The following is a 24,868-nucleotide window of genomic DNA, read 5'->3' as shown; positions in this document are numbered from 1 at the left end:
CTACCTGCACCCTACCTCTAGGCCCTACCTGCACCCTACCTCTAGGCCCTACCTGCACCCGACCTCTAGGCACTACTTGCACCCTACCTCTAGGCACCGCCTGCACCCTACCTCTAGGTCCTACCTGCACCCTAACTCTAGGCCCTACCTGCACCCTACCTCTAGGCCCTACCTGCACCCTACCTCTAGGCCCAACCAGCACCCTACCTCTAGGTCCTACCTGCACCCTACCTCTAGGCCCAATCTGCACCCTACCTCTAGGTCCTACCTGCACCCTACCTCTAGGCCCAACCTGCACCCTACCTGTAGCCCCAACCTGCACCCTACCTCTAGGTCCTACCTGCACCCTACCTCTAGGCCCTACCTGCACCCTACCTCTAGGCCCTACCTGCACACTACCTCTAGGCCCTACCTGCACCCTACCTCTAGGTCCTACCTGCACCCTACCTCTAGGCCCTACCTGCACCCTACCTCTAGGCCCTACCTGCACACTACCTCTAGGCCCTACCTGCACCCTACCTCTAGCCCCTACCTGCACCCTACCTCTAGGCCCTACCTGCACCCTACCTCTAGGCCCTACCTGCACCCTACCTCTAGGCCCTACCTGCACCCTACCTCTAGTCCCTACCTCTAGGCACTACCTGCACCCTACCTCTAGGCCCTACCTTCACCCTACCTCTAGGCACTACCTGCACCCTACCTCTAGGCCCTACCTGCACCCTACCTCTAGGCCCTACCTGCACCCGACCTCTAGGCACTACTTGCACCCTACCTCTAGGCACCGCCTGCACCCTACCTCTAGGTCCTACCTGCACCCTAACTCTAGGCCCTACCTGCACCCTACCTCTAGGCCCTACCTGCACCCTACCTCTAGGCCCAACCAGCACCCTACCTCTAGGTCCTACCTGCACCCTACCTCTAGGCCCAATCTGCACCCTACCTCTAGGTCCTACCTGCACCCTACCTCTAGGCCCAACCTGCACCCTACCTGTAGCCCCAACCTGCACCCTACCTCTAGGTCCTACCTGCACCCTACCTCTAGGCCCTACCTGCACCCTACCTCTAGGCCCTACCTGCACACTACCTCTAGGCCCTACCTGCACCCTACCCCTAGCCCCTACCTGCACCCTACCTCTAGGCCCTACCTGCACCCTACCTCTAGGCCCTACCTGCACCCTACCTCTAGGCCCTACCTGCACCCTACCTCTAGTCCCTACCGCTAGGCACTACCTGCACCCTACCTCTAGGCCCTACCTTCACCCTACCTCTAGGCACTACCTGCACCCTACCTCTAGGCCCTACCTGCACCCTACCTCTAGGCCCTACCTGCACCCTACCTCTAGGCCCTACCTGCACCCGACCTCTAGGCACTACCTGCACCCTACCTCTAGGCACCGCCTGCACCCTACCTCTAGGTCCTACCTGCACCCTAACTCTAGGCCTTACCTGCACCCTACCTCTAGGCCCAACCTGCACCCTACCTCTAGGCCGTACCTGTACCCTACCTCTAGGCACTGCCTGCAAACTACCTCTAGGTCCTACCTGCACCCTACCTCTAGGCACTGCCTGCACCCTACCTCTAGGTCCTACCTGCACCCTACCTCTAGGTCCTACCTGCACCCTACCTCTAGGTCCAACCTGCACCCTACCTCTAGGTCCAACCTGCACCCTACCTCTAGGCCCAACCTGCACCCGACCTCTAGGTCCTACCTGCACCCTACCTCTAGGCCCTACCTGCACCCTGCCTCTAGGCCCTACCTGCACCCTACCTCTAGGCCCTACCTGCACCCTACCTCTAGGCCCAACCTGCACCCTGCCTCTAGGTCCTACCTGCACCCTACCTCTAGGCCCAATCTGCACCCTGCCTCTAGGTCTTACCTGCACCCTACCTCTAGGCCCAACCTGCACCCTACCTGTAGCCCCAACCTGCACCCTACCTCTAGGCCCTACCTGCATACTACCTCTAGGCCCTACCTGCACCCTACCTCTAGCCCCTACCTGCACCCTACCTCTAGGCCCTACCTGCACCCTACCTCTAGGCCCTACCTGCACCCTACCTCTAGGCCCTACCTGCACCCTACCTCTAGGCCCTACCTCTAGGCACTACCTGCACCCTACCTCTAGGCCCTACCTTCACCCTACCTCTAGGCACTACCTGCACCCTACCTCTAGGCCCTACCTGCACCCTACCTCTAGGCCCTACCTGCACCCTACCTCTAGGCCCTACCTGCACCCTGACCTCTAGGCACTACCTGCACCCTACCTCTAGGCACCGCCTGCACCCTACCTCTAGGTCCTACCTGCACCCTAACTCTAGGCCCTACCTGCACCCTACCTCTAGGCCCTACCTGTACCCTACCTCTAGGCCCAACCTGCACCCTACCTCTAGGTCCTACCTGCACTCTGCCTCTAGGTCCTACCTGCACCCTACCTCTAGGCCCTACCTGCACCCTACCTCTAGGCCCTACCTGCACCCTACCTCTAGGCCCTACCTGCACCCTGACCTCTAGGCACTACCTGCACCCTACCTCTAGGCACCGCCTGCACCCTACCTCTAGGTCCTACCTGCACCCTAACTCTAGGCCCTACCTGCACCCTACCTCTAGGCCCTACCTGTACCCTACCTCTAGGCCCAACCTGCACCCTACCTCTAGGTCCTACCTGCACTCTGCCTCTAGGTCCTACCTGCACCCTACCTCTAGGCCCTACCTGTACCCTACCTCTAGACACTACCTCTAGGCAATACCTGCACCCTACCTCTAGGCCCAACCTGCACCCTACCTCTAGGCCCTACCTGTACCCTACCTCTAGGCACTGCCTGCACCCTACCTCTAGGTCCTACCTGCACTCTGCCTCTAGGTCCTACCTGCACCCTACCTCTAGGCCCTACCTGTACCCTACCTCTAGGCACTGCCTGCACCCTACCTCTAGGTCCTACCTGCACTCTACCTCTAGGTCCTACCTGCACCCTACCTCTAGGCCCAATCTGCACCCTACCTCTAGGTCCTACCTGCACCCTACCTCTAGGCTCAACCTGCACCCTACCTGTAGGCCCAACCTGCACCCTACCTCTAGGTCCTACCTGCACCCTACCTCTAGGCCCTACCTGCACCCTACCTCTAGCCCCTACCTGCACCCTACCTCTAGGCCCTACCTGCACCCTACCTCTAGGCCCTACCTGCACCCTACCTCTAGGCCCTACCTGCACCCTACCTCTAGGCCCTACCTCTAGGCCCTACCTGCACCCTACCTCTAGCCCCTACCTGCACCCTACCTCTAGGCCCAACCTGCACCCTACCTCTAGGCCCAACCTGCACCCTACCTCTAGGTCCTAGCCCCTACAGCTTTGGTGTTTACAGTTTTAGGTGTGTAAGCGATAACACAGACATATCTTTGATTAAATTATTCTCTTGCTATATTGAGCGTCTTACCAACACTTTTAATCACAAATACATAATTTCTCTAACTATGAATGAGATTCTGTTAGATCTGAATAAATGGATTAATTTAAGTACAAGTATATGGTGTTGCATGGTGAAATGATTGAGGGTCGTAAGAAGTGAGAGATCTGACTATTACGAGGTGTTGGGGAGTTTTCAACACCTTTCAGTAGCCAGCCTCTGAGACAGCGTTAATTTAACTGTCGTTCATTGTGCTAGCAAGTAAGCATTTCACTGTACTAGTGCATGTGACAATACAACAGTAAACTTGAACCTTGCTGGTGTCACCACACTACAACAGTGTTAACAGGAAGTCTGCGTCTCAAATGGCACCGTAGTCCCTATATAGGGCTCTACTTTGGACCAGAACCCACAGGAATAGGGTGCCATTTGGGACGCAGAGTAGAGGGGTGGGTATCTGTATCTGTAAGGACGGTGTGAGAATTACAGGGTGGAGGTGAGATTACATTTGCTATAAAAAAGAAGAGAATACCAAATGAGAGAGAGAGAGAGAGAGCAGGAGAGAGAGAGAGGGAGAAGCAACCTATTCCACACTCTGGTAAGGTTATTTTTCATATTACATTGTGCAAATGTTCCTTTTTTTTGTTGCTTTGTATTCATTTTTAAAAAAGGAGCTATACATATCATTGTTGCATTGTAATTTCAGAAAATGTCTTTAATACATCTACGGTAATAGTGGAATGATAGTGTTTCACAATATTTATTTATTGGGGCACACAAAATTGCATTCTAATAGTGCATCCTTCTTATTGGACAACAAACGACGGACTTTTGTTGTCAAATCTTTATTTGTCAAATGGGACTGCTGATTGTTCCAGAGGCTGTGGCACTGTACAATCGGTTAGCGCGCGGAGCCACTCAAATTAACAATCCGTCAGGGCTCGGTACTTATACATCGCCAGCCACAATCAATTTGAGGACAAGAGATTTGTTTTAATGTCATTCATAGCATATTGCTATAGACTATGATCTCAGATAATTTACCTGGTGAAATAAAGGTTAATACAATTGATTTATTTATAAATGCATTTATTTAAAGGAAACTGTTACTGATTTAGTTGTTTGTTTTAAGGAAACGCAGAATCAGAGGAAGCCAATATGAAGTTTGTCAGCTTGATTGTGATGATGTCACTACTTGGGACAAAAATGGCTTTGACATTCCACAGAAGTACCGGTAAGAGAGTTGCATTGATTACAGTATATGTTTTGATCAGGGGCACAATTTAGATTTTAGAAGTGGGGAGACATTACTTTTGGGGAAACATGACTTTTAATAAAATCCAATCAGATAAACACTCCAAACAGCCTACCCGACAGCTCGGAGGTGTCCGTATGGTCCTAAAGCAAACCGTTGCCTCATTTTTTATCACATTCCAATTATAAAATCGGGTGGGGGGGGGGGGGGCAAAAATGCAGTCCCCCGTTCCCAGTGGAAGTTGCACCCCTGGTTTTGATGCTAAAATAGTGCTGAAAGTTTCATTTACATTTTTCATGATGATTATCGACCACAAGTTCTAAAAAAAATAATCTGTTTTAAACCTGAAAATGTGCTTTCCTCTTTCATGTCCAAATGAAAATGAGATGCATTCTTTACACAAATGTAGTAACTTACAGTATTTTTTGTTGCAATTGGTTATTAGCAGTCATAGACTGAATTGCACACCCATTTACAATGATAGATTATGATCAAATAGTAAAAGCCTAAACTAGCACAATACTTTTAATATAATACAATGTTAAAATATGCAGTATGCAGTATATATGCAGTATATAAAAATATGCAGTATATACTAAACAATAGTACAATGACAATATTGAGGCAGCAGGTAGCAGCCTAGTGGTTAGAGAGTTGGGCCAGTAACCGAAAGGTTGCTCGAACGCATGCCTGAACTAACAAGGTGAAAATCTGTTGATCTGCCCCTGAACAAGGCAGTTAACCACACTGTTCCTAGGCCGTCATTGTCAATGAGAATTTGTTCTTAACTGATTTGCCTGGTTAAATAAGAGGTCTTAGGTAGGCATTTCTTAGGCCCCTGGGCTATATGGTGTGCACATTGATCAGTTTAGTGAATTATGGAATGGGAGAGTTCTGTTTGCAGCCTATGAGTGTCATAGGAATGTTCAGCTTGTGGCTGTTTTCTCAGTACATAAGGTCCCAGGAGAGTAGTTATTCCATCATTGTCCCCTAGGTGGCGATGATGCTCCAGTGTATTTCCAGGATGAGACTGCAGTGTGTGACATGCCCAAAGCCTGTGACCTGAAGAATTATGAAGACTGGTACAGGCTGGGCTCATACTGCATCAAGTACTTCAAGGCTGCCCTCAACTTCACCGAAGCGGAGGTAAACAACATTCTATATAACATGAGAACGACATTATAACATGATCAAAGCATGTTACTGCTCTACCTGGAGTCAGTCAGCCTGTCCATTCCAATACAATGGCAATACAGTGAAGTGGATGTTAAATCCAATGTCTTAATTAGAGGTGTCTTCTGATGTATTCATCTTACACCCACTGGCGTACTTACCATTAGGCAGAAGAGGCAATTGCCTCAGGCCTCACATCATTTGTAGGCCGTCATTGTAAATAAGAATTTGTTCTTAACTGACTTGCCTAGTTAAATAAAGGTTAAATAAAATAAAAATCAAGAAGCCTCGTGACCTGGGCATAATTAAAATTAAAATATATAAATATTTCTCCGCTGAGGCCCCCCCCATGCTTTGTTTGAGGCATAATAAATAAAAAAGTAAATAAAAATATCTGTATCAAAATGTGTCTAAACGAGAGATTTCTGTGTTTTTGCATTGCCTGGCTGAGGTAAAGGAGACCTCTATAGGTAGCTTCTGTAGCGTCCAAACGGTTTGGCCTAGAAAATGTATATGACCCCTCTATGGAAACATAAAACAGTCATGAACCCAAAGGTGTTTCTGTTGCTCTACTGTTCGTCCCCCCACAAGTGTCACAGGACTTGGTAAACAGTAACATGGTAAAAAAGATTAGCATTTTTTCCTGAGCTTTCTTAGTCCTATATCTCTCAGATCTTCCTTTTAATTTAATGTTGACTATCTGTTTTTCCATGTATGAATGTGTAATAGCAGTAAGGCCAAATGCAATGTTTCATCAAATTATAACAACACCCCAAAAACTATACCTACAGGGGTCCTACAATTCTAAATCAAATATCTAAATTATCCTTGGTATGACCATCTTAAAACAATTCCATATGTTAGCTTAGTAGTAATCTCGCGTTGTCATACGTCCAAATCAAGTCGCTGTCACGACCTCCAGGGTTGTGGAGTAACAGATTACAAAAAAACCAGTAACTGTAATCCATTATGTTACCAGCTAAAATATTGTAATCAGATTACAGATACTTAAAATTTCAGAATCTGGAGGAAAAACGTAATTCTAATTTGTCAGAAGTCTATATACAAAATCGACATGCATCAACTTATTTTGATCATCAACATCTGACCTTTTAACCTGTCTCTCCTCTCTGGGGAGGTTCCCGTTGCTTGGGAGGCAGCCACAGTGCATCCTGTATTTAAAGGGGTAGATCAAGCTGAACCATTTCTATTTTGGCCTCTTTATCAAAAGTGTTGAAAAACTTTGTAAATAATCAACTGACTGGCTTTCTTCATGTCTATAGGATTCTCTCTGGCATCTGGTTTCCGCTTAGGTTATGGATGTGTCACTGCAACCTTAAAGGTCCTCAATGATGTCACCATTGCCCTTGATTCTAAGCAATGTTGTGCTGGGATTTTTATTAACTTGGCCAAAGCTTTTGATATGGTAGACCATTCCATTCTTGTGGGCCGGCTAAGGAGTATTGGTGTCTCTGAGGGGTCTTTGGCCTGGTTTGCTAACTACCTCTCGCAAAGAGTGCTGTGTATAAAGTCAGAACATCTGCTGTCTCAGCCACTGCCCTTCACCAAAGTAGTACCACAAGGCTCGATCCAAGGCCCCACACTCTTCTCAATTTACATCAACAACATAGCTCAGGCAGTTGGAAGCTCTCTCATCCATTTATATGCAGATGATACATTCTTATACTCAAGTGGCCCCTCCACGGATTTTGTGTTAACCTCTCTACAACAAAGCTTTCTTGGTGTCCATCAAGCTTTCTCTGCCCTTAACCTTGTTCTGAACACGTCCAAAACAAAGGTGATGTGGTTTGGTAAGAAGAATGCCCTTCTTCCCACAGGTGTGATTACAACCTCTGAGGGTTTAGAGCTTGAGGTAATCACCTCATACAAGTACTTGGGAGTATGGCTAGACTGTACACTGTCCATCTCTTATATCAAAGTTGCAGGCTAAAGTTAAATCTAGACTTGATTTCCTCTATCGTAATCGCTCGTCTTTCACCCCAGCTGCCAAACTAACCCTGATTCAGATTTATAGAACGGCAGGTAAGGGTGCTCTCGCGGCTAGATGTTCTTTACCATGAGGCTATCAGATTTGCCAGCAATGCTCCTTATAGGGCACTGCACTCTATACTCCTCTTTGAACTGGTTGTCTCTGTACACCTGTATGCTTATTCATAAAACCCTCTTAGGCCTCACTCCCCAGGAACGCCTGGTTTTCAACGAGGCCTTTTGACTCGAAGGGGATACAATTCACATTACTTCAATGAAACGATAGGTGCTGCTGATAATACTGCCATCGTCGTCGAGGCAGAGGACATCTATGTGTAGCCCATATCTGATGCTGGCATGACATGTCATACATGGGCTATTATAGCAAGACAGTGGCGCTGTTTCGCTTGCTTGGATGCTTTCTCCAGTGAGATAGTTTCAACCACTTGCGAATTGAAGGAAATTTGGCAGGTGCACAGCTCAGACGCTGGAATTATTTTGGATAAACGTGCTAAGGTAACCTTCTTTTTGAAGTGATTTGTTTAACAATCAGATAAAACATCATGACTGATTGTGTTCATGGCACATTAAAAGGTAATGCATTTTTATAGTTAGTTACCCATGAAAAGAAAATGTTGCATGTGCATAAGTGTGGCCTCTGACTGGCCTCTGCCTTGGGCTCCAAATCACTACATCAGCACCTGCTTACTTGCTCTCTCTCTCCTTCCTCCCACTCTCTCTTTCTCTCTCACTAATTCACTCTTTCTCTTCCCACCACCTAATTCTCCTCTTCTCTCTCATCCTTCTCAGACACAGTGTAGGTCTGCTGCCCCCGGTGGCCACCTGGTGTCGGTGCATAACAGTCAAGCCAACGCCAACCTGCTTTGCGTGGTGATGAAGAACAACGCCAAAAGCCCTCGCATCTGGCTGGGAGGCTTCGAACTCTTCCAGGTAAGAGAGGAAGAGTGATGGATGGAAGGAGTGATTAAGACAGGGCGGATATTGGGTGGAGGGAGGCAAAGTCATGTGGGAGGAAAGAGTGACATGGGGAAAGAGAGAAGCTTTGCAGCACAACATTTAACATTGAACATGTGATTGTCGTAATATCTACATTTACAGTATTCAGACCACTTGACTTTTTACACATTTTGTTACGTTACAGCCATATTCAAAAGTGGATTCAATTGTTTTTTCCCCTCATCAATCTACACACTACCCCATAATGACGAAAACAGTTTTTTTAGACATTTTTGCAAAAAATTGAAGTAACATAAGTATTCAAACCTTTTACTCAGCACTTTCTTGAAGCACCTATGGCAGCGATTACAGCCTCAAGTCTTCTTGGGTATGATGCTACAAGCTTGGCACACCTGTATTGGGGAGTTTCTCCCATTCTTCTCTGGAGATCCTCTCAGGCTCTGTCAGGTTGGATGGGGAGCGTCGCTGCACAGCTATTTTCAGGTCTCTCCAAAGATGTTCGATCGGGTTCAAGTCCGGGCTCTGGCTGGGCCACTCAAGGACATTCAGAGACTGGTTTTCATCAAGGATCTTTCTGCAGTTTGCTCTGTTCATATTTCCCTCGATCCTGACTAGTCCCCCAGTCCCTGCTGCTGAAAAACAGCATGATGCTGCCACCACCATGCTTCACTGTAAGGATGGTATTGGCCAGGTGATGAGTGGTGTCTGGTTTCCTCCAGACGTGACGCATTGCATTCAGGTAAAGGAGTTCAATCTTGGTTTCATCAGACCAGATAATCTTGTTTCTTATGGTCTGGGAGTCCTTTAGGTGCCTTTTACTGAGGAGTGGCTTCCGTCTGGTCACTCTACCATAAAGGTGCTGCAGAGATGGTTGTCCTTCTGGAAGGTTCTCCCATCTCCACAGAGGAACTCTGGAGCTCTGTCAGAGTGACCATCGGGTTCTTGGTCACCTCCCTGACCAAGGCCCTTCTCCTACGATTGCTCAGGTCGGCCGGGCGGACAGCTCTATGAAGAGACTTGGTGGTTCCAAACTTCTTCCATTTAAGAATGTTGGAGGCCACTGTGTTCTTGAGGACCTTCAATGTTGTAGACACTTTTTGGTACCCTTCACCAGATCTGTGCCTCGACACAATCCTGTCTCGGAGCTCTATGGACAATTCCTTCGACCTCATGTGGGAACTTATATAGATAGGTGCATGCCTTTCCAAATAATGTCCAATCAATTGATTTTACCACAGGTGGACTCCAATCAAGTTGTAAAAGCGTCTCAAGGATGATCAATGTAAGCAGGATGCACCAGAGCTCAAATTTCGAGTCTCTTAGCAAAGGGTCTGAATATTTATGTAAATAAGGTATTTCTGTTTTATATATTTAATACATTTGCAAAAATGTACAAAAAACTATTTTCGCTTTGTCATTATGGGGTAGTGTGTGTAGATTGATGAGGAAAATGTTTTATTTAATCAATTTTAGAATAAGGCTGTAACATAAGAAAAAATTGAAAAAGTGAAGGAGTCTTTCCAAATGCACCGTACATTTGTTTTTATCACCTCCGGTCTTTCTATCACTCCCCTTCTCTCTTCTTCTATCCACATTGATATCACTCCCCTCTCTATTCTTCTATCCACATTTCTCTCTCTACCTCCTTCTCTCAGTCTGGTAAGTTTGTGTGGACTGACGGCTCCAGCTGGAACTTTGAAGCGTGGACCCCTGGGGAGCCCATCTCCCGCTGGACGAGCCGCGAGGACTGTGTGGAGATGAACTGGAGCAGTAAGAGATGGAGGAGGGAGTGATGGGATGGATGGATGATTTTTACTTGCAATGGCTGTGATACGTGTTTGTTTTCACCTACCTTAGTTGAATGCACTGGCTATCAGCTAAAATGACAAAAAATGTGAATGAAACATTTCTTGGAAGGTGGTGGGAGGAGATGGTATTTTGAACTCACATTTGAACGTCTGTTTGTCTGTCTGTCTCTGTGTATTTGTTCTCTATTCTCAAGGAATTGGGAAATGGAACGACCACACGTGTTTCACCAAGAAGAGCTATGTGTGCTCCTTCAAGAACAGAGTTTGAGGACGAATATCCACGCTCACATACTTAGTATGAAGCAGCAATGAATTGGGCATGCTTTCTCCAGTGGTGTGTTAGTATAGACTGTGTGTGTCTGTCTGTGTAACACCAACCCAGTCCCCTGCTCCTCACTCTTGGGTTGTGACCGAAATGACACCCTGTTCCCTATGGAGTGCACTACGTTTGACCAGAGCTCCATGGGCCCCCTGGTCAAAGTAGTGCACTATAAAGGATAGGGTGTCATTTTGGACTCATCCTGCTCCTTTCCCCAATGATCCCAACCCACAGATCTCCCATGGTGAAACCAAACCATATAGAGATGTGCCTGCTTTTAGCAAACTGAAAAATGCATGAAAAAAAATATAAATAAAGAGTGTTAAGCAAGTAAACAACTAGAGTTTTTGTTTGTCTGTTCCTAGCAGGATTTGAGTTTCTGGCAGAATCAAACCAGAATCAAAATTTAAGTCACATACTTTTATTTAAGTAGTGGGTAGACTTTAATACTTTGTAGAGGTAGGAGTTCAAATACAGTAGTCCATGCAGAGTTAACGATTACACATACAACCTCCACTATGAAAATATTACAGGTAAATTACAGGTTTATGTGAAATATAAGGAATATTACAATGCTATATATACATGCATTCTCTATCCGGGTTGAAGTCTCCCCTAGATACAGATATAGGATCAGCTTCCCTATCCCCAATCCTAACCATAACCTTTAGTGGGGAAAATGTTAAACTGATCCAAGATTAGGGTCTATGGGCAATATCACCCTAAACCTACATTTGCAGCCAAACTTCCCAAATTTCCACCACCCACCCCTTTCCCCCTCAAACACTCCATTCCATTGGCTGTCCGTTAGCCGTATTGCCCAATGGAAAAGGCCCCTGAGTCGTTTGACTGCTTCTCTACTCCAATGAACTCCCTACTCCGATACAGCCCATTGCTGGATAAGGAGTTCTCGATCTGCGTGTCTGATACCTAATGGAGTAATGGTAGATTGGGGGGAGAGAGAAAATTACTTTATTGAATTTTATACACTTGAAGAACATGAGGAGCACATCACAGTCAAGCGACTCCTATTTTCCACTTAAGTCAAATTTTCAGTTAGTCTCTAGTTGATATCAAAGCATGATTTAAGTGGAAGTTAGGATTTTACCCTTAGTTTCAACTATTCCTCTGGGCCGTATGTATCAACTTCTCAGAGTAGGCTTACTGATTTAGAATCAGTTGTGCCTTTTAGATCACAATGAATAAGATCATGGGACAGGGGTAAACTGATCCTAGATCAGAACTCCTACTCTGAGATGCGGCCTCAGGCCTGCAAAGGCTGACACTGGTTATTAAGATAAATATCTATATCACAGTAAGCAGGGTTGGTGTCACGCCTCAAACTTTACCTCCTCAAACTTCTTGGCCTTGTATTGCTCTGCTCCCTTCAGGAAGTTCAAGAGTATGATGTCACAAAGCACGGTGCCCTGCGACCAATCCAAGGCAGAGAAAGAAAACAAGGTTTGTGGAATAGAATGGGATTGAAGAAATGAGGGGAGAAGAAAGAAAAGAAGAGAATAACTATTTTCCACAGAAATTACTTCAGTTGGGGAGACAGAGACACGTATGATACAAAGACATTTTCGAACTAGTCGACAGAGACTGTGTGGATAATATTATTATAAAGTTAAGAGACTGAAGGTGAAACAGATATGTTTTAATTTAAAACTAGCCTCGAGACGGTGTGGATACTTTGTGGATAGAAAGTAGCAACTGAATAGAAGGGCTCACCACTCCAACTGACGTAAATGCAGCTACCATGTTGATCAGAGTCGGGATCATGTTAAACTTCCCTGCCTGTAACGAACAAGTCAAGTACTTTACAGAAGTAAACACACGCACACACAACCACGCACGCACGCACGCACAACCGCACAACCAACCAACCAACCAACCAACCACACACACACACAGAGACACACACAGACACACACACAAGCAGACATACATAAGACCCCCCCCCTCATCTAAATAACACATGCAGTGGGGAGAACAAGTATTTGAAACACTGCCAATTTTGCAGGTTTTCCTACTTACAAAGCATGTAGAGGTCTGTAATTTTATCATAGGTGCACTTCAACTGTGAGGGACGGAATCGAAAACAAAAATCCAGAAAATCACATTGTATGATTTTTAAGTAATTAATTTGCATTTTATTGCATGACATAAGTACATTTACATTTACATTTAAGTCATTTAGCAGACGCTCTTATCCAGAGCGACTTACAAAAAGTATTTGATACAACAGAAAAGCAGAAATTAATATTTGGTACAGAAACCTTTGTTTGCAATTATAGAGATCATACATTTCCTGTAGTTCTTGACCAGGTTTGCAAACACTGCAGCAGGGATTTTGGCCCACTCCTCCATACAGACCTTCTCCAGACCCTTCAGGTTTCGGGGCTGTCGCTGGGCAATACAGACTTTCAGCTCCCTCCAAAGATTTTCTATTGGGTTCAGGTCTGGAGACTGGCTAGGCCACTCCAGGACCTTGAGATGCTTCTTACGGAGCCACTCCTTCGTTGCCCTGGCTGTGTGTTTTGGGTCGTTGTCATGCTGGAAGACCCAGCCACGACCCATCTTCAATGCTCTTACTGAGGGAAGGAGGTTGTTGGCCAAGATCTCGCGATACATAGCCCCATCCATCCTCCCCTCAATACGGTGCTGTCCTCCTGTCCCCTTTGCAGAAAAGCATCCCCAAAGAATGATGTTTCCACCTCCATGCTTCACGGTTGGGATGGTGTTCTTGGGGTTGTACTCATCCTTCTTCTTCCTCCAAACACGGCGAGTGGAGTTTAGACCAAAAAGCTATATTTTTGTCTCATCAGACCACATGACATTCTCCCATTCCTCCTCTGGATCATCCAGATGATCATTGGCAAACTTCAGATGGGCCTGGACATGCGCTGGCTTGAGCAGGGGGACCTTGCGTGCGCTGCAGAATTTTAATCCATGACGGCGTAGTGTGTTACTAATGGTTTTCTTTGAGACTGTGGTCCCAGCTCTCTTCAGGTCATTGACCAGGTCCTGCCGTGTAGTTCTGGGCTGATCCCTCACCTTCCTCATGATCATTGATGCCCCACGAGGTGAGATCTTGCATGGAGCCCCAGACCAAGAGTGATTGACCGTCATCTTGAACTTCTTCCATTTTCTAATAATTGCGCCAACAGTTGTTGCCTTCTCACCAAGCTGCTTGCCCATTGTCCTGTAGCCCATCCCAGCCTTGTGCAGTTCTAAACTTTTATCCCTGATGTCCTTACACAGCTTCCTGGTCTTGGCCATTGTGGAGAGGCTGGAGTCTGTTTGATTGAGTGTGTGGACAGGTGTCTTTTATACAGGTAACAAGTTCAAACAGGTGCAGTTAATACAAGTAATGAGTGGAGAACAGGAGGGCTTCTTAAAGAAAAAAGGTCTGTGAGAGCCGGAATTCTTACTGTTTGGTATGTGATCAAATACTTATGTCATGCAATAAAATGCTAATGAATTACCTAAAAACCATACAATGTGATTTTCAGGATTTTTTTTTAGATTCCGTCTCTCACAGTTGAAGTGCACCTATGATAAAAATTACAGACCTCTACGTGCTTTGTAAGTAGGAAAACCTGCAAAATCGGCAGTGTATCAAATACTTGTTCTCCCCACTGTACATGTAGAACAGTCATGGACCCACATAGGCAATTAGACTCATGCAAACCACAGACATACATGTTCTCACACAGACACACGTGTGCTCACACACACGTACATACACATACAAACACACACTTCCTCCTATCCCCTAATCATCCCCCATCACACAGAAACACAAACAAAGCATTAAAAACACTCACATTTCCATTGACCAGCACATCAAACCTGATGGCATAGGCCTTGAGCAGAGTACGGTAATCTGTCCCGTTGTCCATCTTGTAGTACTTAGCATACCTATCAGCACAACATGGACAGAGAGTAAGGACATGAGCAATGCACATGGCTTGTACCAGGGGGACATGCCTCTACTCAAGGTCAAGGGCTCACCATACAGATACACAGTGGTGGAAAAAGTACCCAATTGTCATACTTGAGTAACAGTAAAGATACCTTGATAGAAGATGACTCAAGTAAAAGTGAACGTCACCCAGTAAAAACCTACTTGAGTAAAAGTATACAAGTATTTGGTTTTAAATATACTCAAGTAATCAAAAGTAAAAGTATAAATCATTCCTAATTCCAGACGGCACCATTTTCTTGTTTTTTGAAATGATGGATACCCAGGGGGACGCTCCAACACTCAGACATCATTTACAAAGGAAGCATGTGTTTAGTGAGTCCACCAGATCAGAGGCAGTAGGGATGACCAGTGATGTTCTTTTGATTGGTGTGTGAAGTAGACCATTTTCCTGTGCTGCTAAGCATTCAAAATGCAATGAGTACTTTTGGTTGTCAGGGAAAATGTATTGAGTAAAAAGGACATCATTTTCTTTAGGAATGTACAGTGTAGTGCAGTAAAAGTAAAAGTAGTCAAAAATAGTAAAGCAAAGTACAGATACCCCAAAAAACTACTTAAGTAGTACTTAAAGGGGTATCAGAAAAATGTATCATCATGAATAAGGAAATATGAAAATAGTTCAAATAAACCCTATTCCATCTATGAAAACATTTGTCACGGAAATAGATTATTTGCAGTTTGACACAGATAAAACGGAGGTCATTTACACTAAATCCATTAATAATAGGGATATTTTAGGTGTGTCACCTAATTATTCTTTTTTTATACAAAAAAGGTTGACAATCACTGATCTAGCTTAAAGCCATTTACTAACCATTGGCAACCCAATTTGAAAAAGAAGACAATGCTCTGATCATTGACTAATCGCTCCCAACCCATAGGAATCCCCACCCATTTGACTACTTTAAAATGGTGGAAGTCCTCAACGGCAGTGTCCATGCAAAAAACTTGTTATATCAATCTAGAGCTCTTTATGCATCTCTATAGGGCTCACTCTCTAAAAGCCAGAGGTTAGAGGTCATGGCTACCTGAAGTTGTACCCGGGGGAGACGCTGTTCTTCTCTGACATGGCATCCAGCCGGGTGAAGGAGTAGGAGGGGTTACACTCATCCTCTGACTTGTCCAGGTCACACATCCAGCCGATCTTTATACCTATCACCCCTCCCTGTAGGAAGTGGTTGACATACATTTAGAAAATCTCTTTGCTACTTTGTGAGAGTCGGAAAAAGACAGAATTTGAATGTAGCCTAAAGGGGAAGGAGTGAATATAGCCGAAGGGGAGGAAAAAGAGAGAAGGGGGCATAATATGTGAGCATATAAAAGACTAGTATGGATGGAAAGAACTGTGGATAGAAATGTCAGGAGGCTGCTAATAATGGAACAGAGCAACTGAAATGGAATCAAACACCTGGAAACGTGTTTGATGTATTTGATACCATTACACTCATTCTGCTACAGTTATTAACACCAGCCTGTTCTCCCCAATTAAGTAAATATACTAGTATGAATAAACTCAGCAAAAAAAGAAACACCCCTTTTTCAGGACCCTGTATTTCAAAGATAATTCGTAAAAATAATAATCCAAATAACTTCACAGATCTTCATTGTAAAGGGTTTAAACACTGTTTCCCATTGTCACGTTCTGACCATAGTTCCTTTGTGTTTTCCTTGTTTTAGTGTTGGTCAGGATGTGAGCTGGGTGGGCATTCTATGTTGTGTGTCTAGTTTGTCCGTTTCTATGTATGGCCTGATATGGTTCTCAATCAGAGGCAGGTGTCATTGTCTCTGATTGAGAACCATATTTAGGTAGATTGTTTTGTGTTGGGGTTTGTGGGTGGTTGTTCCCTGTCTTTGTGTTCTTTGCACCAGATAGGACTGTTTTGGGTTTTGCCACGTTTGTTGTTTTTGTAGTTGTGTTCATGTTTAGTTTCTCATATTAAAAACCATGAACTCTAACCACGCTGTATTTTGGTTCTCCTCTCCTTCGACGGAAGAAAACCGTAACACCCATGCTTGTTCAATGAAACATAAACAATTAATGAACATGCACCTGTGGAACGGTTGTTAAGACACAAACAGCTTACAGATGATAGGCAATTAAGTTCACAGTTATGAAAACTTAGGACACTAAAAAGGTCTTTCTACTGACTCTGACAACACCAAAATAAGATGCCCAGGGTCCCTGCTCATCTGCATGAACGTGCCTTAGGCATGCTGCAAGGAGGCATGAGGACTGCAGATGTGGCCAGGGAAATACATTGCAATGTCTGTACTGTGAGATGCCTAAGACAGCGCTACATGGAGACAGGACAGACAGCTGATCGTCCTCGCAGTGGCAGACCATGTGTAACAACACCTGCACAGGTTCGGTACATCTGAACATCACACCTGCGGGACAGGTACAGGATGGCAACAACAACTGCCCAAGTTACACCAGGAATGCACAATCCCTCCATCAGTGCTCAGACTGTCCGCAATAGGCTGAAAGAGGCTGGACTGAGGGCTTGTAGGCCTGTTGTAAGGCAGGTCCTCACCAGACATCAGTGGCAACAACGACGCCTATGGGCACAAACCCACCGTCGCTAGACCAGACAGGACTGGCAAAAAGTGCTCTTCACTGACGAGTCACAGTTTTGTCTCACCAGGGGTGATGGTCGGATTCACATTTATCGTTGAAGGAATGAGCGTTACACCGAGGCCTGTACTGCACTCTGGTGCTGGATCGATTTGGAGGTGGCGAGTCTGTCATGGTCTGGGGGCGGTGTGTCACAGCATCATCGGACTGAGCATGTTGTCATTGCTGGCAATCTCAACGCTGTGCCATCAGCCATACCACTCGTTCTGTGCGTGATTTCCTGCAAGACAGGAATGTCAGTGTTCTGCCATGGCCAGCGAAAAGCACATATCTCAATCCTATTGAGCACGTCTGGGACCTGTTGGATCGGAGGGTGGAGGCTAGGGCCATTCCACTCAGAAATGCCCAGGAACTTGCAGGTGCCTTGGTGGAAGAGTGGGGTAACATCTCACAGCAAGAACTGGCAAATCTGGTATAGTCCATGAGGAGGAGATGAATTTTATTTTAGATTTTGACCCCCCCTTTGTTCAGGGACACATTATTCCATTTCTGTTTGTCACATATCTGTGGAACTTATTCAGTTCATGTCTCAGTTGTTGAATCTTGATATGTTTATACAAATATATACACATGTTAAGTTTGCTGAAAATAAAGGCAGTTGACAGTGAGATTCCGTTTTTTCTTTTTTTTGCTGAGTTTTTGTACCTGGGAGTGAAACACTGTACCTTCTGTGCCAGAGTGGTGAAGTTCTGGTGTGCATAGCGGATGACGTCCCCCACCCTGAAGATGTGGCAGTAGGTGTTGTTCTCATGGTCAAAGTTACACGCCTTGATGTACTGAGGGGTGATGGTTGGCAGGAAGTTACCCCTGAGGCACACACACACACACACACACACACACACACACACACACACACACACACACACACACACACACACACACACACACACACACACACACACACACACACACACACACACACACACACACACACACCAACATGAGAGAGAGGAGACCAGTTAGAGTTAAATTATCGCTATTGTCGTCATCACCAATGTCATAATCATTCTCATCAGCATCATTATCATCAACATCATTATCAAAATCATTATCAACATCATTATCAACATCATCCTAAAAATCATTATCACCATCAACATCATTGTTAGCATTAATATCATTATCATCACCATCATTAACATCATTATCAACATCACCATCATTATCATCATCAGCGACATCATTATCTTCATCATCAACATGACTAAATTATCATAATCATCATCATTGACATCATCAACAACATCATTATCATCATCATCATCATCCTCACTTGGTGAAGTTGAAGAGGGGGAAACGAATGCTGTTCTTGATGAAGATGGTGAAGTTCTCCACCTCCATCATAGGATGCCTGAGGGAAGGTCAGAAAGAGAATCATGTTCCTTCATCAACACTCAAACACACTCGCACACACACGGTTACCCACGTCTTGATGTAGTCGATCTCCGCCTGGCACCAGCCTCTGATCTCACAGGTATTAAGGGTGTCGTTGAAACGTACACACCTGCCCGTCGGAAGACCTGAGGAAGAGAGGGAGGGAAGAGAGAGAGGAAGAAGGAGAGAGGATATAAGACACAGAAAGGGGGAGGACGGATAGGGACAATAAATGACAAAGATCAAACCATTATTCTGGGAGAAACAGTTTGGCAAATTCTGTAACATCTTCTGTCTTCTAAAGAACATACAATTAGAAAAGGAAGAGAAAAAGTTGATCAGAAAAAGTGGAGAAACCTCACCATTTCCCCCAGGCTTGTTGAGGAACTTAGTGCAGTTGTTGTCGTGCGTACACTTGTATTTCATCTCACTCTGTGTGTCACACATAGTACAGAGTTAGAGTAACACACAGAGGTGGACGGACGGACGGACAGACAGACAGACATCGAGACAGACAGACATCGAGACAGACAGAGAGAGAGACAGACAGAGAGACAGATAGAGCCAGGCAGACAGAGAGAGAGAGAGAGAGAGAGAGAGAGAGAGAGAGAGAGAGAGAGATAGAGCATGTGTGTGTGTGGGGGGGGGGGGGGGCACAGAGGGCCAATGGGAGAGTAAGTGTGAGGGGTCTCACTTCAGGACAGTATCCCTGCACCTGGTTTTCTGTGGTGATGAGTTTGGTGATGATGCAGAACACAGAGGCCCCCTGTCAGACCACACACACGCACACACACACACACACACACACACACACACACACACACACACACACACACACACACACACACACACACACACACACACACACACACACACACACACACACACTCACACACACAAGCAATTAAAAAAACACTCCCATTTTTATTGACCAGCATATCAGACCTGGTGTCATAATCCACACATGCCTAGGTATCAATATTTGGTGTCCATTTTAAGTATTAAATGATGTTCACAGGGCTTTTAAGAAATACATTACCCACAAAGTGCCTACAACAACCCAAATATAAACAAAGATTGAGCAAGCAGGGGAGACAGAGGCTATACAACAATTATACATGGCTCCTTGGGCTGTCTATCAATGCCAATTGCCAACATTAACATAAGGAATCCAAAAATCTTAGACCATAGTTTGTGTGTGTGTGTTGCATGTCGGTGTGTGTGTCCTGTGTGTGTAAGTGCGTGCTTGGGTACCTACGTGTGCACATGTGTGTGTGTGTCTGTGTGTGCGTGCGTGCACGCGGACAGATGTTTGCTTGTGTTCGTGTGTTACCTGAGAGGGGGTGACGTACTCAGCTACGTCCATGACTCGGTTGTTGTACAGTCCAAAGCCTTTGACTTTGGTCATGACCGACGACTCTATAGCCGTGTCTCTGATCTGGTACGCCTTCTCATGCACAAACACCCACCTGAGAGAGGTGCAGGAGAGGAGAGGAAGGAGGAGAGAGAAGAAGAGAGAGAGAGAGGGGGGTTGGAGAGAGACGGGTTAAGATAACATAACGGGAAAAATCATTCAATCCCGTTTTCCCGTCTCTTCCTGTCACGTATAGAGTACTAATGAATGATCTATGAGTCTTTAAAGACAAGCCTTTTATTGGGCTGAAAGAGATCCTAATTAACAAACAAGAGATAAGATTCAGCTCCATTAAGCACAAGACTTTGAAAAGATGTTTGGTTGAAAAGACATTAACAAGACGTTAAAAAGACATCTGTTTGGTTAAAAAGAGGTTGAACATACATAAAGTCTTTCTTATGAGAAATGTGCACCTGACTGGACCTGTGCGGAGACCTTTTTCCTGTTTCTCCAATGAAAAGACGTTGAAAAGACGTCTTTCAACCAAGTCCTCTCACTGGGAGGTCCAAAATGTGAGTGATAGCGCGATACTACTGACCCGATGAAGTAGGTGATGATGAGGAGCTGTACGACGCGGTTGATGATTCCGATGGTCCAGCTCTTCACCACCACCGACTTGGTGGTCTCGTAGGTGAAGAAGTCCGTCATACACGTCCACATCCTGACGTTGAGGCAACCCGGGACACCCAATAAATCCAACTTGTGTCTGTCAGTGACCCAAAGTCATAGCAAACAATCCACAGAATGCCTCTTCAGAGAGTATGTGTGACTTAGCTACACCCCCAAAAAACTAAAGGCAAACCCCAAGATGCGTTGGTTTCCCTACATACTAAAACACAGTTATTTGTTCCAAAAAAGAAATCTGATCATTGTCTTTGCTTCTTTCAAAAAGGTTCAAGTAACAGACTTCAATGTCACTGGTGAAATAGTGAAATGGTAAACATCCTTACTCTCTCCCTCTCCATCTCTCTCTCCAGTTCTCTCTCCATCTCTTTCTTTACCCCCAACTCTCCATCTCTCTATTTACCCCCTCTCTTTCTCTCTCTGCTTATTGTCTCTCCTCCACTTATCAGATTGACTCTCTCGGCAATGTCTCTCAACCCCTCTATCTTTCTTTCTCTTCTTCTGCTTCCCCTAATACACACACCCACACATACACACATACACACACTATTTGACATCCATTACACCCCAAATCACATCAGATGAATGACATTTCACTTAAATCTAACGGAAGTTATCTATATCTAAGTATGAACATCTGCGTTGAGCTGGTCACTTACACAGAGATCCTTTGAAATTACTACATTCTATAAGTAATTTTATGGCAATTTATGACAAATGACCAGGGGGAATATTGGATCCTGATTGGCCAAGAAGGAGGAAGTAGACAGACCCCGCTCCCGTCACTCAACCTCTCCAATCCACAATGCAGGGACACTTAGATGTTTTATTATTATTGACAAAATCCACTAACTAAATCTGTGATAACCCTTTACTGGAGGGAGGGAGGGAAGGAGAGAGATGGAGGGAGAGTGGAACAATGAGGGAGGAAGCGATTGAAGGAGGGGTGGGGGAATAGGTTTGACACACTGAAACACACAGTAAAAGATGGAGAAAAACACTTGAGAGTTAAGGAAGAGGAGATTAATTTCCTGAGTGATGCCAGTCAGTCTGTCAGCATTCTCAGTAAAAGTACAAAGTAAAATACAATCCCATTACAATCAATGACAGACCCAACGCACGCACCCGCAAGCGCACCCGCACACACTAACATTTAAAGAGCAGTAACCTTGATTGTTAATTTCCTCATCTGTTGTCTTTGACCCTTGACCTGAGGTCTAGAAGTCCACGACCAAAGCTACTGCATGTATGTTATATAGATCCATTTTTATATACATTGATTTTACCCGGTGTTTCAACTGTGTCTGCATCCAAAATGGCACCCTATTCCCTATATAAGGCCCTACTTTTGACCAGGGTCCATTGGTCAAAAGTAGTGCACTAGGAAGGGAATAGGGTGCCATTTGTGATGCAGACCTGGTCTTTTACCATGCTCATCGAAAGATGAACATATAACCTAACGTATGGCTCCACCACTTTTCAGACTTATTTTCATTATCTCTAGCATCATACCAGTGTTTCCATATCTTAAAACCTTTTGTAAAAAAGAAAGTAAAGTTAAAAAGTTTTACATCATCAAAGGGTGAACTATTTACTGATTTTCAAACACTATGACATTCGTGGTGACGTGGAGAGTAAGAAAATACCCTCTCTCTGGCTAGAAACTCGTTGCAGGTTTTGGAAATCACCGTTTTTCTTCATTTTAATCCGATCCTGTGATGTCACAGAGAAGCATTTTCTAGAACCTTTCATCTTATCTATTTTAAACACGCTCTGTTTTCACGTATGTTGACACTGGTTTGGTGCTGGAGATAATGAATAAGGTTGAAAAGTTGCTGTCACACCCTGATCTGTTTCACCTGTCCTTGAGATTGTCTCCACCTTCTCCAGGTGTCGCTTGTTTTCCCCAATGTATTTATCCCTGTGTCTTCCTGTCTCTCTGTGCCAGTTTGTCTTGTATGTCCAAGTCAACGAGTGTTTTTCCTGTGCTCCTGCCTTTTCGATTCTCTTTTTGCTAGTCCTCCCGGTTTTGACCCTTGCCTGTTTCAAGACTCTGTACCCGCCTGCCTGACCATTCTGCTTGCCTTGACCTCGAGCCTGCCTGCCACTCTGTACCTCCTGGATTCTGAACTGGTGTTTACCTTTTGCCTGTCCACGACCATTCTCTTGCCTAGCCCTTTTTGGATCAATAACCATCTAAGACTCTGCTTTCTGTGTCTACATCTGGGTCCTGCCTTGTGCCCTGATAGTTGCCCTTTAATAAAGAATAATAATTGATTGGATTTATATGGCCTTTTTCCATAGGCTGAAGAAAGGAGACTAGAGATTAAGGCAGTATCTCTGGATTTTAGATATGTAAACACATATGTATACATTATAATATATTTTAATTGTGTAGCGCTTTTCATTCTGGACTTGTCTCAAAGGTCTACGGAGCGGAATAAATATAGATTTATATTAATTTTTTTTTTTTTTTTTAGAATTAAGGCAGGTAAAATAGCAATAGTGGGCTATGTGCTAAATATCGTCAGCGTGGCAGTGGAAGTTGTTATAATCTCTGAGGATTTGGCTGAGAGGGAGCCTGTCAATTATTAACAGGATAAATCCCAGCACTGACACCTGTAGGAAGCCACATGTGACTGCAGACTCCTCTGAATCGGAGTTTCTCCCATTCTTCTCTGCAGATCCTCTCAAGATCTGTCAGGTTGGATGGGGGAGCATCACTGCACAGCTGTTTTCAGGTCTTTCCAGAGATATTCAATCGGGCTCAAGTCCGGACTCTGGTTGGACCATTCAAGGATATTCAGAGACTTGTCCCGAAGCCACTCCTGCATTGTCTTGGCTGTGTGCTTAGGGTTGTTGTCCTGTTGGAAGCTGAACCTTCACCTCAGTCTCCGGTCCTGAGCACTCTGGAGCAGGTTTTCATAAAGGTTTTCATTCGTCTTTCCCTCGATCCTGACTAGTCTCCCAGTCCCTGCCGCTGAAAAACATCCCCACAGCATGATACTGCCACCAACATGCTTCACCACACCATGCAATGTTTCCTCTAGACGTGATGATTGGCATTCAATCTTGGTTTCATCAGACCAGAGAATCTTGTTTCTAATGGTCTGAGTGTCCTTTACGTGCCTTTTGGCAAACTCCAAGCAGGCTGTCATGTGCCTTTTACTGAGGAGTGGCTTCCGTTTGGCCACTACCACAAAGGCCTGATTGGTTGAGTGCTGCAGAGATGGTTGTCCTTCTGGAAGGTTCTCCCATCTCCACAGAGGAACTCTGGAGCTCTTTCAGAGTGACCATCGGGTTCTTGGTCACCGCCCTGACCAAGGCCCTTCTTCCCAGATTGCTTAGTTTTGCCCAGGTGTCCAGCTCTAGGAAGAGTCTTTTGGTTGTTCCAATGTCTTCCATTTAAAAATGGTGGAAGCCACTGTGTTCTTGGGGACCTTCAATGCTGCAGACACTCATGGGTACCCAGCTCCACCATCATCCTTGCAAACATCCAAGCACACTTGACGTAACTTCCGGTCACAACTTGTAGACTTGTTGTTTACGTGCTGCTGTGCGGTTTGTTGCTAAACTTACTTTTCTACCTGCTAACTTTACAGTTTTGACTTTTTAATTACCATTTTATGTTTGAAATCTCACACAACTTTTTTCATTCAACTTTTTCACCCCGGACGCTTTATCTGGACGTGGTTTGTCAGGACCTCCACCAGCCGAAGCTAAGTATTAACATTAACATATGGGAGAACTATCGCCCTTTGTCGAGGATAGGTGTGCTGCTTGCCCAGCTTCAGACGCAATCGTTAGGCTAGGGTAATTTAAGTCTAGGAAAGTATGGAACAGTGACTGTGCCACAAATAACTACAGATAGTAGTATAAATCCCCAACACAGTCCGGACAATTTTTCCAT

At 45.1% G+C, this 24,868-nt stretch overlaps 2 protein-coding genes across 4 annotated transcripts; one reads left to right on the top strand and one right to left on the bottom strand.

Moving 5' to 3' along the window:
* Window positions 1-3,901: 3,901 nt before the first annotated feature.
* LOC135506814 (lectin-like) lies at window positions 3,902-11,261 on the top strand. 3 transcript variants are annotated; one of them, XM_064926199.1, is made up of 6 exons: window positions 3,902-3,999; window positions 4,534-4,635; window positions 5,669-5,802; window positions 8,629-8,769; window positions 10,452-10,566; window positions 10,799-11,261. In XM_064926199.1, exons 2-6 carry the CDS (start codon window positions 4,560-4,562, stop codon window positions 10,870-10,872), a joined length of 540 nt encoding a protein of 179 aa, XP_064782271.1. In that variant the 5' UTR covers window positions 3,902-3,999; window positions 4,534-4,559; the 3' UTR covers window positions 10,873-11,261. The 3 variants fall into 3 exon arrangements, with proteins under 3 accessions (XP_064782271.1, XP_064782269.1, XP_064782270.1); XM_064926197.1 differs by having other exon boundaries at window positions 5,651-5,802; XM_064926198.1 differs by having other exon boundaries at window positions 3,931-3,999; window positions 4,543-4,635; window positions 5,651-5,802.
* A 469-nt stretch (window positions 11,262-11,730) lies between these two features.
* LOC135506519 (P2X purinoceptor 3-like) lies at window positions 11,731-24,868 on the bottom strand. Its single transcript, XM_064925880.1, has 13 exons — window positions 24,849-24,868; window positions 20,873-20,995; window positions 20,254-20,389; window positions 19,615-19,686; window positions 19,283-19,352; window positions 18,973-19,066; window positions 18,820-18,897; window positions 18,212-18,353; window positions 15,940-16,076; window positions 14,754-14,847; window positions 12,655-12,720; window positions 12,273-12,350; window positions 11,731-11,853 (listed from the first exon to the last, which is right to left on the bottom strand). Exons 1-13 carry the CDS (start codon window positions 24,866-24,868, stop codon window positions 11,731-11,733), a joined length of 1,233 nt encoding a protein of 410 aa, XP_064781952.1.

This window comes from Oncorhynchus masou, chromosome 20, assembly GCF_036934945.1.
Source record: "Oncorhynchus masou masou isolate Uvic2021 chromosome 20, UVic_Omas_1.1, whole genome shotgun sequence".
Taxonomy (NCBI): Eukaryota; Metazoa; Chordata; class Actinopteri; order Salmoniformes; family Salmonidae; genus Oncorhynchus; species Oncorhynchus masou.
The sequence above is the reverse complement of the archived record's forward strand: the minus strand, read 5'-3'. Positions and strand labels throughout refer to the sequence as shown.